A 16,981-nucleotide genomic window follows, 5' to 3' on the forward strand; every position below is an offset into this window, starting at 1 on the left:
CTTTTTGCACAGTATGTGTGTGTGGCGTGTGTCTGTGTGCACGCGTGTGCTTGTGTGTGTGTTGGGGGGGGGGGGGTGTCAGTCACACAGTAAAACGCAGCGGGTGGAAATTGCTTGGCGCTCTCCCTCTAAACGACATGTACACTGAGGCGTGTAGCCTGCAGTGCTGGAGGGCCTGTCTGTGTGTGTGTGTGTGTGTGTGTGTGTGTGTGTGTGTGTGTGTGTGTGTGTGTGTGTGTGTCTATGCGGGGAGCGTGTGTGTGCGTGTGTTTATAATGATATATTGCTCATCCAAGTGGCGGCAGCATTCGGAAGCACAGCGAGATTAGGAGAAGCCATTCCTTTGTTAATTTAAATGGGTGCATGTATCATAGCTGCGCTGCCCAGAGCCCCGGGCTCCCAGGGAAAGAGGTTCAACACCCCGTCTGCTCAGCTGAGGGGCTGTTTATGAACCCACAGACGTCTCCTCCCTCCCCCTCTCTCCTCTCTCTCTCCTCTCTCTCTCTCTCTCTCTCTCTCTCCTCTCTCTATCTCTCTATCTCTCTCTCTCTCCTCTCTCTCTCTCCTCTCTCTATCTCTCTCCTCTCTCCTCTCTCTCCCTCTTTCTCTCTCTCTCTCTCTCCTCTCTCTCCTCTCTCTCTCCTCTCTCTCTCTCCTCTCTCTATCTCTCTCTCTCCTCTCTCTATCTCTCTCTCCTCTCTCTCTCTCCTCTCTCTATCTCTCTCCCCTCTCTCTCTCTCCTCTCTCTCCTCTCTCTCCCCTCGCTCTCTCTCCTCTCTCTCCCTCTCTCTCCCTCTCTCTCTCTCCCTCTCTCTCTCTCCTCTCTCTCTCCTCTCTCTCATCTCTCTCCTCTCTCTCTCTCTCCTCTCTCTCCCTCTCCTCTCTCTCTCCTCTCTCTCCTCTCTGTCTCTCTCCTCTCTCTCTCTCTCTTCTCTCTCTCTCTCTCTCTCTCTTCTCTCTCTCTTCTCTCTCTCTCTCTCTCTCTCTCTCTCTTCTCTCCTATCTCTCTCTCTCTCTCACATTCTCTTTCCCCTATCGCTTTTTCTCTCTTTATTCCATCAGCTTGAATCCCGAGTCCGTTGGCTTTTAGTCACGTTAAATAGTCCACAAGTGTCTCTTGCCACAATTCATAGGCTTGTAAAATGGAGTGCGCTGCCTGGGAGACGAGAGAGAGGGGGAAAAAGAGAGAGAGGGAGAGAGAGAGGGAGAGAGAGTTTTGGTTGGGTCTGGGCGGTCCCTGTGGAGTGGGAGGGAGATTGGATGGGGGATGGGAGGAGGGAACGAGGGAGGAGGGGGCAGCTGTAGAGGAGGGAGGGAACGAGGGAGGAGGAAGGGGGCAGCTGTAGAGGAGGGAGAGAACGAGGGAGGAGGGAGGGGGCAGTTGTAGAGGAGGGAGAGAACGAGGGAGGGGGCAGCTGTAGAGGAGGGAGAGAACGAGGGAGGAGGGAGGGGGCAGCTGTAGAGGAGGGAGAGAACGAGGGAGGAGGGAGGGGGCAGCTGTAGAGGAGGGAGAGAACGAGGGAGGAGGGAGGCGGCAGCTTTTGAGGAGGGAGAGAACGAGGGAGGAGGGAGGGGGCAGCTGAAGAGGAGGGAGGAGGGAGGGGGCAGCTGTAGAGGAGGGAGAGAACGAGGGAGGAGGGAGGGGGCAGCTGTAGAGGAGGGAGAGAACGAGGGAGGAGGGAGGGGGCAGCTGTAGAGGGTGGATCTGGAGCAGCTGTTCTACATGAAATGGCTCATAGCCCCTCAATGGACAACATGGACTGGGCCTGGCCTCTTTCCCACACACACACACACACACACACACACATACATACATCCAAGGCCTATTCAGACACAACAAACCACACACACGCACACACAAACGGGCAAAGGCCATTCTGGCCTCAGTCTGATTCTCCTAGCTTGGAGACCAGGCATAAAGACTCTAGTAGTAAAGGGGCCACTGAGGGCAGATAGGGTCAACCTTGTTTCTCAATCCAAAGCCTTTCTATAGAAGTTCTTAACCATAAAACAAAAAGTTATGAAATGTGTGTTTGGAAAGCCTGTTTATTTCTCTTTTAAATGGTGCTTCATTTGTAAGGAACATGCATTAGTGGGAGGAGCATCACAGCTGAGGGTGTGGCCCCCATGAAAAATGGGACAAATCTTCTCTTCCAATGCCAAAAAGTGTATTCTGCTGTTGCTACTGTTGGATTTCATGATTGAAGTCTGTCAGTAACAAGGAAGAAACAAGATTATATTATTGGAAAAATTTCCTAACTTTTTGTTTTAGGTTTACTTCCAAAGAGGGGGAAAAAATCGCCTTACAAAAAAAGTAAAACTTAGTGGACTATAACACACTTAGGGCCTGATTTACTACAGACTTGCGTTCATAAAAGCACAGGACTGTTATCACGGGCATAAACATGTCCAGGCTGATCTACTAACAGGCTGTGCTGATCTACTGACAGGCTGTCAGGAACGGATGAGGATTGAGAGCAGGGGTCTCCAACTCTAATTGGCTTGGAGCCACTGCTGGTATCTCAACTCATAGGAGTGCCACGTCAACTTCAACTACTACTAACTATAAGAAAGTGCAATATTTCGGAAAATGACATTTTTTATTTCCATAACTAGACTCACAACTCAGTCTCTAAATGTTGCAAGACTATTCCCTAACTAACATTTTCATTGTACAAATTCAAACCGGTTTCCATTAATTTTAATATATTTTAACAGTAAGTGCTACAAATCTTTTTTCCTTACTTTTATTTGATCTTGAATAGCCTACATTTGTACTACCTACTATTCTGTTTTAGCTGCAAGATGCATCACTACTGTAAGCCTGCCCTGGACCTGTAGCTACTTGCATTTATTAAAGTTCAAGTTTGTTTCCATTTCTTACCAGACACTTGAATACATGTGTAGGCTACTACTCTATTTCTGGCTAGACACTTATCTTGAAAGACTGAGACGTTAGCCCTCTCAGCTGTGTGGCTCGTTTTTTCCTCTCGTCTCCCGACACTTTCCATGTTTAGTAGCCTAATGAATAGCTCATTATATTCCTTCAGAACGGCCACTTTGTTCTTGCATATCAGGCAGGTAGCATTTCCATTGAACTCTACAAAAAATACTGCAATGTCCATCTTTCTTGAAACTGTCTGTGTTCCTAACATTAGTTAACCATGAAAACAGCCCCTCGGTGGCGAGCTGCATTCCGTTCATAGTCGCGTGTGGATCGATTGCACCTGTGACTGCATCGTTCACCTCGCGCGCTGCGCACAATAACAGAATTTCGGCCCACGTTTGAGCGACTTGAATTTCGCATTGTAGGCCTGCCTGCCGGCGCCGTTTACAAGAAATTATTTTGCGGGCCGGATTACATTATATTTCTGACATCATGTCGCGGGCCGGATGGAGGGGTGTGGCGGGCCGCGAGTTTGAGACCCATGATTTAGAGCCAGTCACGAAAAGGAGCCATGCAAAACCAGCAATGCCCAAACCTCTTGCAACTTTGCAAAATGTCCTCCCTCCAAGTCATTTCAGCATATGGTCCCTATCAGCGCTGGGTCTCCCGGCCTTCAGGTACTGTCCGTGGTCCTGAATGTTGTTCTGTGCCTAACTGCACACACAGGCGTACTGCACCCTGTCTAATGTTGACTCCATCATTGTTATTATGCACCATGGACCAAAACACATTCCTAGTATGTTGTCCATTCTGATGGACAGATTTGATTGAAATCATTTTAAAACATGCAGAACCCACATTTAAATGTGGTTGTTTGCACCTGATGTCGTTCACGCGCTCTTTGTTGATCCCCGCAATATTTTAATTAACAACACATGCAATATGTTTGTATGAGCATGCAATTCATCATGCTTTTTTGGGGGTCTTAATAAATCAAGCCCCTACTCTCTGCTGTGTGGTGGGCCCTCATCCTTCTGTGTACTGTTTCCATAGCAAATTTAAAACCCTTCTCAACCACTGTCAGTCCTGTGCTTTGTTGTCCCAAGGTGATGGTCTGGTTCATCAGAAGGGCACTTTGATAAAGACTGCCCATTGAAACTCCAGGAGCAACTACATAATCTTGCCCATTGAAACTCCAAGGAGCACAGATGAGAGAGAAAACAAAAAAGACGTCTTTAGTGGGACCTTATTATTGAGTGATGTGCAAGGATGTTACAGTAGCCTGCTATTCTACAGGATTGTGCTTTACCCTGGACTGTGTTTAACCAGCGCTAACCCAGGACTGCTTTACCCTGGACTGTGTTTAACCAGCGCTAACCCAGGACTGCTTTACCCTGGACTGTGTTTAACCAGCGCTGACCCAGGACTGCTTTACCCTGGACTGTGTTTAACCAGCGCTAACCCAGGACTGCTTTACCCTGGACTGTGTTTAACCAGCGCTAACCCAGGACTGCTTTACCCTGGACTGTGTTTAACCAGCACTGACCCAGGGTTTCTCAAAGTAGGTGCTCTGAGTCCAGGGGGGGGCGCAGAATCCTTTGATAAGAAATTTACCAGTCACTTATAAAATTATTTTATAACAGTTTATACGTCAAGTATAAAATTATTCTCAATCAGTTCTCACCGATTCTGTCGGGTTTTCCATGGTAGCCTGCATATCTCAACCAAAAATGGATACTATCGGTTGAGGGGTGACATCATAGGTTAGCTAATGCAAACACGCTCGCTAACGTTGCCTGTCAGCAGATGTCAGAGGCTAACCAGATGACAGGGAAATATGGAGAAGTATAAAAAAACGTTGCACCCGTTCATTTGCGCCCATTCAGCAACTTCTATCGGAGGTCGTGCATGACCAGCCAGGAACAGCAGAATGGCCCAAACTGAGGCTTTAGGAGTGCTCCGACGAAGGCTCTGACGAAGGCTCCGACGAGGGCTCCCTCCGGCGTGGTTTTATCTGCAGTGGTGCTGCTACGTGCCCCACACCTGCCTGATCTGCAGGGAGAAGTTGGCTAACGCAGCGATGGTACCAAGCAAATTAACAAGGCACTTTGAAACAAACCACCCAAACCACCCAGCATACAGTTCCAAAGACATATTTTAAGATACTGAAATCACAAAATTAGACACAGTGAGCGTATGCTTTCAACTAAGCGCGTTTGACAAAGCACAGGCTTGTTTTTTTGGTTGTGAAAGCTAAAAAGCTGTGCACACACCATTGTGGAAACGCTCATATTACTACCATTATCATAAAAGGTGCTGAGAGGGAAAACTGAGAATGTAATTTAGGGGATGAAAGAAAGAACTTGAACAGATTGAGAACCACTGCTCTAAGAGAGAGAACCACTGCTCTAAGAGAGAGAACCACTGCTCTAAGAGAGAGAACCACTGCTCTAAGAGAGAGAACCACGGCTCTAAGAGAGAGAACCACTGCTCTAAGAGAGAGAACCACTGCTCTAAGAGAGAGAACCACTGCTCTAAGAGAGAGAACCACGGCTCTAAGAGAGAGAACCACTGCTCTAAGAGAGAGAACCACGGCTCTAAGAGAGAGAACCACGGCTCTAAGAGAGAGAGAACCACTGCTCTAAGAGAGAGAACCACGGCTCTAAGAGAGAGAACCACGGCTCTAATAGAGAGAACCACGGCTCTAAGAGAGAGAACCACTGCTCTAAGAGAGAGAACCACGGCTCTAATAGAGAGAACCACGGCTCTAAGAGAGAGAACCACGGCTCTAATAGAGAGAACCACTGCTCTAAGAGAGAGAACCACTGCTCTAATAGAGAGAACCACGGCTCTAAGAGAGAGAACCACAGCTCTAATAGAGAGAACCACTGCTCTAAGAGAGAGAACCACTGCTCTAAGAGAGAGAACCACAGCTCTAAGAGAGAACCACTGCTCTAAGAGAGAGAACCACGGCTCTAAGAGAGAGAACCACTGCTCTACTAATCAATTTCTATTGCTGTACTATTGAGAGCATTCTAACAGGTTCCATCAATGTTTGTTTTGAGAACTCAAAATCTCAAATCTCTAGATAGAATTGTCTGTGAATTGCATTATTGGTGTTTATCTTCCATCTTTAAAGAACATTTACACAAGCAGGGCTGCAAACAGAGCTCACCTCCTAGTCACCCTGCATGCAGCAGAGCTGTTCATATCTTTACCCTGGAAGAGGAGATCAGTCCATAAGAGCGATTAGTAGCTGTTCAAAAGATACCAGTATCTCAGTGCTGTACGACTTTTGAATCTTTTTTTATTTTTGTTTCATTGTAGTAGGCTTTTTTCTCTTCTTTGCACTCACTTTTTTATAACAAAAATCTTGGTATGTATATAAAAATCGCAAATAAATAAACTGCATTAACTATTGCTCACAAACCGTGGGTAGTGAAGTGGTTCCTTCAAATCATGCCAACAATAAGTAACGTTTTTGGCAGTTTTATTAAAAAAGACACAATGTAAAAAGTCATATAGTCCTAAATCTTTTTATAATATTTTCATTTAATCAACAGTAGGCCGCTCTCTTCTATCCGTTCCTCATATTCCAGATGGTTTCTCCCGTCTTCATTGTGCTTCCTGAACAAAGGCTGGGGTTCAGGTGCAGTCGGACGCTACTCTATTTTCAAGGTCTGCTTTTCTCAATAGAATGTGTATGAATGACCCAGGATTGAATATGGTTCAGGGTTTGGGACTCTTGCCTTAAGATTGTGGTTTGCATGTTTTAATCATTCAACACAAGTCTTTGTCGACTGTTGAGGATTTTGGGTGTTTTGGAATAGATTTGTGATTCACTTGCAGTTGGCCGCATTAGGGTGTGGTAGGGCTGCACAATTATGACAAATTTATAATTGCGATTATTTTGCCTGATATTGTAATCGTGATTATTATGTGCGATAACTGTGGTGCCACTTTCATATAAAACAAGGTGATTTGGGCTGCTATTGTTCTACACTGTCACAGTATCCGTGCTTCAACGCCCATGCTTGGACTCCCACCCTGGAGATCGGGGTTGAAGACCCGATGGGGATGACTTTATGGGACTATACCCCAAACCTCCACACGTTCATCCTTTCACTCCAACCTTTCTATCCCTTACCTAAATTCCACAAGTAGAGTAGTGGTCAGAGCATTGGACTCCCACGCGGGACATTCTCAGATATTACCGTCTACTTACTTCACCACCTAAAGGGAAGTGCATACAGCAGGTAATGACTTTTGTCCAGAAATAGAAGTTGAACCGATTGCAGCAAAATAGCTAATGTTACAGGAATCATCAGTGTAACTGCTTTAACCACTGACCGCTACCATTAATGTTATGGAAGCTGCTGCTAGTTGTTGTGAGCTCATGAGCTAACTGGCTATCCTGCTCTCATTGTGCTGGATTAGCATTGGAATCATGGGAACTGATTTGTCCAGGCAACAAGACCTATCTTATCTCTTAATTTATCAGACATTATTTCATGTCATTTCAATTCACAGCTATTTCAGTGGCATGACTAGCTTCTGTCCTACCAGTCCTGAACAGAAACAAGCCAGCCACGCACATCAGCCAGGCTTGACCTGGCCTGGTTACCTTTTTCCCTTTAGCTGCATCAAGTTTCCGTTTCAAGCACCCCCAATACACTCAACACTGAGCACCCCCAATACACTCAACACTCAGCACCTCCCAATACACTCAAAACTCAGCACCTCCCAATACACTCAACATTCATCACCCCCAATACACTCAACACTCAGCACCTCCCAATACACTCAACATTCATCACCCCCAATACACTCAACACTCAGCACCTCCCAATACACTCAACACTGAGCACCCCCAATACACTCAACACTCAGCACCTCCCAATACACTCAACACACGCAAACCTCTGAGTTGTAGTGCTCACATGCTGAGTAGAGCTGTTCAAAAACAGGAATTTGTGACTTTTAATGCATTAGGCGACTCTAAGGAATGCATTAATCGCAGCCTTTCACGATTTACTATATTGCAGAGGCCCAAATCACGATAACGTTAAATACATGATTCATTGTGCTGCCCTAGAGTGAGTGTGTAAGTTGGTGCATGCGTGTGTGCTAGTGCACAGGTCTACTGTGTGCGTGTGTGCTAGTGCACAGGTCTACTGTATGCGTGTGTGCTAGTGCACAGGTCTACTGTGTGCGTGTGTGCTAGTGCACAGGTCTACTGTGTGCGTGTGTGCTAGTGCACAGGTCTACTGTGTGCGTGTGAGTCAAGCAGTACATCACAATATGAATGTCTCAAAGAATAACATTTTCTTTACAAACAGGAGTCTTTCTTCTTATCATTCTCCAGTATGCAAATATCTAACAAGGTTTGACCAAATGTCCCCTCCTCCTCTACTCTCCTTCCTCTCCTCCTCCTCCTCTACTCCTCCTCCTCTACTCTCCCTCCTCTCCTCCTCCTCCTCCTCCTCCTCTACTCTCCTCCTCTACTCTCCTTCCTCTCCTCCTCCTCCTCCTCTACTCTCCTTCCTCTCCTCCTCCTCCTCCTCTCCTCCTCCTCCTCCTCTACTCTCCTTCCTCCTCCTCCTCTCTCCTCCTCCTCTCCTCCTCCTCCTCTACTCTCCTTCCTCTACTCTCCTTCCTCCTCTTCCTCCTCCTCCTCTCCTCCTCCTCCTCCTCTACTCTCCTTCCTCTCCTCCTCCTCCTCCTCTCCTCCTCCTCCTCTCCTCCTCCTCCCAGGATCCTCCCATCCTCCCTGTGGGCGAGTTCAGCGAGAAGTTTATTCACTTCATCACACAGTGGTGAGTCTCTCTCAGTACACTGCTCCATATGATAGAGTTATATGTGCCCTTGTTTGTATGTTTGTAATATGCACTGTACATGTCACAATCATAATTTCTCCCAAGCGGCAATGAAGTAGATAAACACTTCAAGAATGAAGTGCTTAATGAAGTCGTGATCGTGGAGCCCTAGCTGTGACGTTGGTGTTGTTATCAGCTCAGCCTGAACGCTGTGACGTTGGTGTTGTTATCAGCTCAGCCTGAACCCTGAACAGGACCAGCGGGGTCTGAGGATTTATCCATTTCCTGAGTAGAAAAAAACACCGTAATGAACTCTGTGGGCTGCAGAACGCATTTGGCGTCTTAGACGTCTCCTCGTTGTGTGAAATGAATGGGAGGCCGAATGCCCAACAGTGGAAGTGCTCTTGTGAATGTGCTAGGAGGGACAGGTTTGGGCGTGCACCTTGTTTGTGTCAGGTACTGTAGCTCTTCATAGTTAATGTGCTGTGGTGGTAACGGCCGGGGCTCAGAGATAACAAGGACAAGCCGCTCCCCTATTACCTGGACTGATTGGTTCCTCCAGCAGCACTGCAGTGGCAATATTTACTCTGGCTTCGTCCCTGGTCTATTGGCCTGTTAGAACCCACCCACATAAACACACACGCACACACACACGTGTGTGCGCACACTAAACACCTGTACATCGGTGTGTGTTTGTTTTACACGTGTGTGTGTCCCTACAGTGAGCATTAGTATGTAAATGTGTGTGTGTGCCAGCTGTTGTTTACCCCGGCTCGCTGCCTTATTTACTCAAACAGGGCGCCTCTCTCTCTCAGGACGAAGGGGACGCTGGTGCCCGCCCAGCTTAGGCCCCAGGCTGACGGGCACCTCTCAGGCTATTCTTAGAGGGCCGCGGCCCTGCCCGCTGTGATACATCACACAGTAACGCGGCTAGCTCCACACGGACCGCTCTCTAGCCCAAACACTAATCCCTCACAGTCCCCTATGTAGGTCGCCCTGACAAATCACTCACACACACACACACACACACACACAGTCAGGTGTACCAGTCCCAGTGGGGACAATGTCGGGTAACGTACGTGATCTAATGAGTTCATGGTAGTAGTTCATAGTGTCCAGGCAGTTACAGTACGTTTCCTGTCCGTCAGCCATGGCTGGGCTTCCAGCGCATGTGTGGGCTTGACCCACAGGACAGATCCAGTCCCATTCAATCACCCCATTATCAAGGGAACACAATAAATCAATGGGAATGAACACAATGACTCAGTAGATATGAAGGTAGTCAAGGCTTTTCCCCCAATGTTTTCTCTATGCCACTAGGAGCTCTTTAAACCACTTTTAACACCACATTAAGACTATCAAGGGAATTGAAAGACATTGTTGAAACTGAAATCACTAATTTGTGTCACTTTAAAAGGTGTGTTGATAATGAGAGGATAAAGACGGTTCTGTGCTCTCATTCCAGCATGAGGAGGCTCCCCAAGGAGAGACCGGCACCCAACAACCTCATGGTGAGAAACAGAGATACACCTCCATTCACAATCTCAAGGATGTTTGGCTTGAGGCCGCACATAAGGATATCATTCAGAACTTGATTTCATTAGGTCTTCTGTCTTTTGAGTATGTGAGTTGTTAAATATACTGTACTAAATTCCTTTTGGGTCATGGTCTTCCTGTGTGTCATTTCAACATATAGTAGAACCAATCATAATAGCCGCGTTATGTTTTGTAAAAGATTATACTGTAGATATGAGTCTGTAAAAAAGGATTAAGAAAATGAAAAACACCCCTTTCCTTAATGCAGCGGCTGGACAGACGTCTCAGTCAACTCCTCACATTGGTTCAGAGCGTCCCAACCAGCCGGGGGGACAGGGCTCTGGGCCCTCAAACGCCCACTTCAACCCATTCAAGAAAGAATTTGCGTTTAATTTCAGTCCTGTAAAGCCGATGGGGTTTTGTTGTGTGTGTGTGTGTCTGTGTGTATGTGTGTGTGTGTATGTGCGTGCGTGCGTGCGTGCTGTAGGTAGATGTGAGAAGTTGTGACTGTGCTTGTTTGACTTGCCTTCATTTGTCTGTGCCCTTATGAACCATTCCCAACATTCCAAAAAGTCTGTTTTTCCCTGTGTCTGACCTCTGACCTCACAAGTTCACAACATGGGACTAAAGATCCTCCCAGTCACACTCCGCCTCCCTCCTAGTGTGGATCTGATGGGACGTTCTGACATGGCCTTCTAAGGGCCGTGACAGGCTGGCATGGCTTCAGGACCACGGACAGCGACACCACATGTCCATGGAGAGTCTCTCTTTCTCTCTTTGAGTGAGCCCCCTGTGTGTGTTTGAGAAATTGTGTGCATGCGTGCGTGTGTGCGTGTGTGTGCGTGTGTGTGCGTGTGTGTGTGTGTGTGTGTGTGCGCTCATGTGTGCCAGTGTGTATCTGAGAAACAGGCGTCCCAGAGTGTAAATGCAGAGGTGCGACCCAAATCCCAAACGCGTGTTCTCACTCTCACTCCGGGGGGGCGGGGGGCCTGGCCAGGATGTGAGCCCCTGCTGTCCTCCACTACCCCCCCCCCCCGTGCGTCTCCCAGATCAACTCTAGTGCTGCGACTCAGTCCCTCAGTGTAGCCAATCAGAAAGACTCAGTCCCTCAGTGTAGCCAATCAGAGAGCCAGGGACGTGTGGAAGTTGGGGGACAGGCCTCTTCTTGCGTTCCTATCTGAGCCTAACCCTAACCCTCCACCCTAACCCTCCACCCTAACCCTAACCCTCCACCCTAACCCTCCATCCTAACCCTCCATCTCCTCTCCTCCCTTCCTCTCCTCCCTGTCCTGATACTCATCCTCCCGCTTTTCTCAGAGAGGATGAAAGGTAATACAGAATGAGTCTTCACTTGGGAGTCTCCATTTTCTTTTCTCTTTCTTTCTTTCTTTCTTTCTTTCTTTCTTTCTTTCTTTCTTTCTTTCTTTCTTTCTTTCTTTCTTTCTTTCTTTCTTTCTTTCTTTCTCATTCTACTTTTGCTTTTCCTTGATCTTTGTGTCTCATTGTATCTTTCTCTCATTCTCTCAATCCCTCCTCTCACTCCTGTCCTTTCTCTCTCTACCTCTCTCTCATTGTCTCTCGCTCTCCCTCTCCCTCCCTCTCTCTTTCTCTCTCCCTCTCTCCCACTCTCATTCTCTCCCTCTCTCTTTGTCTCTCCCCCTCTCATTCTCTCCGTCTCTCTCTCTCATTCTCTGGGTCTCTCTCTCTCTCTGTCTCTCTCTCTGTCTCTCTCTCTCTCTCTCTCTCCCTGTGTTTTGGGTCTCATCTCCCCTTAGGCCCCTCATCTCCCCCTCCCCCTCCCCCTCTTTCCCCCACGATGAGCCAGAAGATGAGGTCACAGATGCGTGCCTTTGTGGCGCCAGCGTCTGATTGTCTCATGCTCGCCCCCCCCCCCCTCCCCTCCCCCCCCAGCCCTGCGCTCATATTAACAGTCTCTACCCCCCCCTCCCCTCCCCCCCAGCCCTGCGCTCATATTAACAGTCTCTACCCCCCCCCCCCCTCCCCAGTCTCTACCCGTTCTATCTGTATGTTAATGCCGGTCCACAGCTGGAATCCCCACTGCAAAGTGCCGGCGTTCCCTAATAGTTATTATCTTCACGGGCTTATTCCTCCAGGAGACCAGGATGAGAGCACACACATACATACACACACACACACACTCATACACACTCATACACACACAAATACACACACACCACACTCATATACACGCTCATACACACACACACACACACACACTCATACACACACACACACACACACACACACACACTCACACACACGCACACTCACACACACACACACTCATACACACACTCATACACAGACACGCAGACGTGCGGAGGAGCGCAGATCCATGTGTTTTAGGATGGTGCCCCAGCTCCCAGGGGGGCTAACCCTAACCCTAACCCTAACCCTTACCCTTACCCTTACCCTTACCCTTACCCTTACCCTAACCCTAACCCTAACCCAGACCCATGTGTTTTAGGATGGAGCCCCAGCTCGCGCTCCCATTCACTCATCAGCTGGTGGCTCGCGTCGTGATTATTTTATAGGGGTTTTATTGACGTTATTATCTTGTCTGGTTCATAGTGAAGCTGCTTTCAGGGCTGTTGGGGTCCTCAGACAAACATTGGCTGAGTTGATTTCTGTTGATTGCCCATCTGTGTTTGACAACATGTGTGAACTGTAAGTCAACGGGGGGGGGGGGGGCTTAAAGCTGCTGTCACATGCAGAGTTTCAACCAATCAGCTGCTTAGGCCTCTACTGTGTGAAATGATGATACATGTACAGACATGTTTGTTTTCTTATCAGATCCGTTTCACTTACGAGGGGGAGAAGAGGAACGATGACTTGTTGATCTGATCATCCCGCCCGTAGTACACGTCCTCAGACTTAATGGAGGATTGCTGGGGTCATGTTACATAGAAGTGTGTGCGTGTGTGTGCGCGTGTGTGTGTGTACGCGCGTGCCTGCGTGTGTGTGTGTGTGTGTGTGCGTGCACGCACAATGTCACCCGGAGTTGGGAAGAATGACCCAACTGGTTCATGCTTTACACGACCACGTCAGGAAAGTGACAGTGTGTTATTCCGTTGCCCATGCATATTTCATGGGGACACCATATCCCAGCATGGAGATCATAATCTGTCACTTACCTCATGGGTTTCTGGACTTTCCATTGGCTGGTTCCCAGGTCTGTAGCTACAGGTACGCTCCTGCTCACATGGCCTGGTCTGGAGGTCTGAGGTTTCATGGTAGGTTAGTTATGTACCCTGCTTTTTTCTGTTCTTGTTTGAGGTTGGCTCTGCTCTAGGAGTGATTGGGCAAGTGTGTGTGTGTGTGTGAGAGAGAGAGAGAGAGCGTGCGCATGCTGTGGAGGTGATGAAGGTCTTTGATAGATTTGGCTGCTGCCTTTTGTGACAGACTGAGGGTCTCATCTGGCACCACTGGTTTGGGAGGGGGGTGTCTATGGGGAGTGTGTGTGTGTGTGTGTGTGTGTGTGTGTGTGTGTGAGTGTGTGTGTGTGTGTGTGTGTGTGTGTGTGTGTGTGTGTGTGTGTGTGTGTGTGTGTGTGTGTGTGTGTGTGTGTGTGTGTGTGTGTGTGTGTGTGTGTGTGTGTGTGGGAGAGAGAGAAAGGGAGAGCTGCTGTGACTAAGGTGCTAAAAGGCTGGGTGACAATGAGGCCCCTCGGCTGGGGGGGGGGGGGGGGGGGGACACACACCGCGTCAATCAAACCACAATCACATTCAAACACTCCAATGAACGGGTGTAGAGGAGGAAGTAGGAAGAGTGCTGTGTGTGTGTGTGTGTGTGTGTGTGTGTGTGTGTGTGTGTGTGTGTGTGTGTGTGTGTGTGAGAGAGAGAGAGAGAGAGAGAGAGAGTGTGTCTTTGGCACAGATCAGAAAGTGAGTATTTGCACTCACTCGGTGGGACCTGTGGTAGCGCAGGCCTTTAAAAGGGCTCTAGTCCCACCCACTTGTTTAAACATTATCAGGATGGTCTCTGCACACACACACACACACACACACACACTCACACAGAATCACTCCCAATCCTGCCATACTTTTAATGTCAGCACCGCCACTTCTGACCGTTTTTATCACCTTTGACCCTTGGGTCCGGGTGAACAGAGAGAGACATTGCCATGAGAAAGTGTGCTAGTCAAGTAGACTACAGCTAAGGGAACATGAGTCTATCCATCCTGGAAAGTCTACCAGTTGAATCTGAAGGGCTTCCATTAGATGCAAACTATAACATCTCGCTGATGTGTTTAGCTTTTTTAAGTACTAATGAAGAAGACTGGGTCAAATGTTCCCTGTGTCTCATGAGTCTCTGTAGTCTCATTCCCTGCGGATGACATATGGTTCTTATGAGCTGTTAGGGGCACTGAGGAAGTCATGGCATTTACCCATCTGTGTTATATCTCTGTCTTACATTATCTCTGTACACACATACGCGCACACACACACACACACGCGGAAAGAATAATATTGGCTTATCTTCATTTCATACACACACACACACAAACACTACCCCCATGTGCCAGTCAGTTTCCAGTGGGAGCTGAGATTAGCATGCAAATCTGCAAAGACCTGGTTATTCTACTGGCCTCCTCACCTTTCTCTCTCTGTCTGTCTTTCTGTCTTTCTCCAACTCTCACACCCTCACACACACGCACACACCCCACACACACACACGCGCGCGCGCACACACATACACATACACACACTGTCGAGCGCCTCCAACACAGTCTAATGAGGTGATGACCAGACACTTGCTATAATTGCCTCCGTCTCCTTTTAATTTTCCAGAGCTTATTAATCATACATAGAGTTATTTAAAATCGCATGAATTAATCTTCGATTAAAAGGCCTATCAAAGAACTCCAAACAATTAAAGAGAAACGTAGAATTTCCCCTGGGTTTTGCCAGTTTTATTTGAATGGAGCGTTCAGGTGATTATCCTCCGCTGATGTGGTGAGACTGTGATTAATGTATTCATACTCTGAAACCTTTCGTCTCCTTATCCGGCGCTGGTGAGCACCTCTACTGACCCACCCAAGGAGTATTTATTCACTTCACACCTCCAACTTCCTCCTGGTTCTCAGCTTAAATCTGGTGACAGGTGTTTTAATTAATGGCAGGTCGTGGACTCATGCCGCGTGTGTGTGTGTGTGTGCGCGCGCGCGTGTGCGTGTGTGTGTGTGTGCGCGTGTGTGTGTTGTGAGGAGTGTCCCAGCATTCTGGTCAGTGTGTCTGACACACACTATTTAAACCAGAACATTACTCTCCAGGCAAGTAGTGTCTAACCTCAACAGGGATTCCGCAAATAACTTGAGCTTTGTGCTGTACCACTTAGTACTGTACCTTCAAGTAAGTGTGTGTGTGCGTGCGTGCGTGCGTGCGGTTGTGTGTTTGTGTATCTAGGTGGTATGACAAGCCAAAAGGGTTAGGGTCCCACTCATTCAGGTCAGATTCCACCAGACATGGCCAGTCTGTTAGGGTGAGGGTCCAGAGCAGAGGTGCAGAACTAGATATTAAAGATATCACTCTGCCCCCCCCCCTCTCTCTCTCTTTCTCCACCCCTCCTCCTCTCTCTGTAGAGGCAGGGGAATGATTGATGAGATGGGTATCCAGCACATAGGGGCACCCAGGAGCGTCCACTCCAACCCTCACACACACACACACACACACGCACTCTGATATGAGAGTAATTAACCTCAGTCTATGTTAGCCCCGGCTGCCCATTAGAAGGACAGCAGGATTGATGGGGCTCGCTGGCCGGTCCAGCACATCTACCCACGACTCCCCGGACTGGATCAGACTGGAACGGACCGAGTCAAGCCGGACCGGCAGCTACTGCCATAGTTACAGTAGGATCCATAGTTGGGAGCAGAGATACACTCACATAACTTGGGTTTTGGTGTAGATAGAGTAGTAGATTGTCCCTCAACTTATTATATTATAAATTATATATTTCTCTCATGAACCACTGCCAGAAGGGCTCTTTAGCAAAACTACAGTAGAATTCTACAGATTTCAAACCACTTCTGATATGATTCTTATTCTGATATGATTCTTATTCTGATATGATTCTTATTCTGATATGATTCTTATTGCCTCAAAGCTACTCGAGATCCTCAGCCTTGTTCCAGTTTGACCTGCTGTAATCCCAAAATGTGTCCTCAAAATGTGTCCCCAACATCCAAGGTCCTCAAGACTTCCCAGCTCCTTTGTTTTGGTCCCAGATTGGACAGCCCTTGTAAACTGGGTGTGCTGCTGTGTTAGTTCCTGTTAGCGACGGTCTGGAATCACTTGAACCAAGTGTGACAAGTCCATTTAGACAGACCAGGCTTTGTCGTCCTTTATCTAATTGTTCCGCTCTACACCCCAAATGGATTTAGCGGTCAGTCTCCCTCGGCCCCTCTCCTTTAACAACCGTCTCCTCTTTCACCTCTGACCCCACTCTGTGATAGGGTGGAGGTCAAGTCAGGCGAAGCCCCAGATGAGGTTGTGTTGTATACTATGGGGTAATGGACCTCAGGACTGTTGTCACTGATGTTCCATCTTGTACCTGTGACATTGGTGTGATAGCACACCAGCAGACGCAGACCTGAATAGGCCTTTACTGTGGAGACTATCCTGTTTAGACATATGGAAAGCCTCAAATGGTTATGACCAAATAGCTTATCTTTGGTTGTAAGCAGCTGTTGCTCAGAATCAAGGTAATAATTTCTAACGCC

General features: G+C 47.9%; 1 protein-coding gene across 1 annotated transcript in view; it reads left to right on the forward strand.

The window, feature by feature from the left end:
• Window positions 1-16,981, forward strand: part of map2k5 (mitogen-activated protein kinase kinase 5) — a 76,554-nt gene that overhangs the window by 58,046 nt on the left and 1,527 nt on the right. The window contains exons 20-21 of the mRNA XM_084436633.1: window positions 8,642-8,703; window positions 10,169-10,214. Coding sequence (XP_084292759.1) covers window positions 8,642-8,703; window positions 10,169-10,214 — 108 coding nt within the window. The remainder of the gene's footprint in view (window positions 1-8,641; window positions 8,704-10,168; window positions 10,215-16,981) is intronic.

The sequence above is a fragment of the Borostomias antarcticus genome, assembly GCF_949987555.1.
Source record: "Borostomias antarcticus genome assembly, chromosome: 4".
NCBI classification, from domain to species: domain Eukaryota; kingdom Metazoa; phylum Chordata; class Actinopteri; order Stomiiformes; family Stomiidae; genus Borostomias; species Borostomias antarcticus.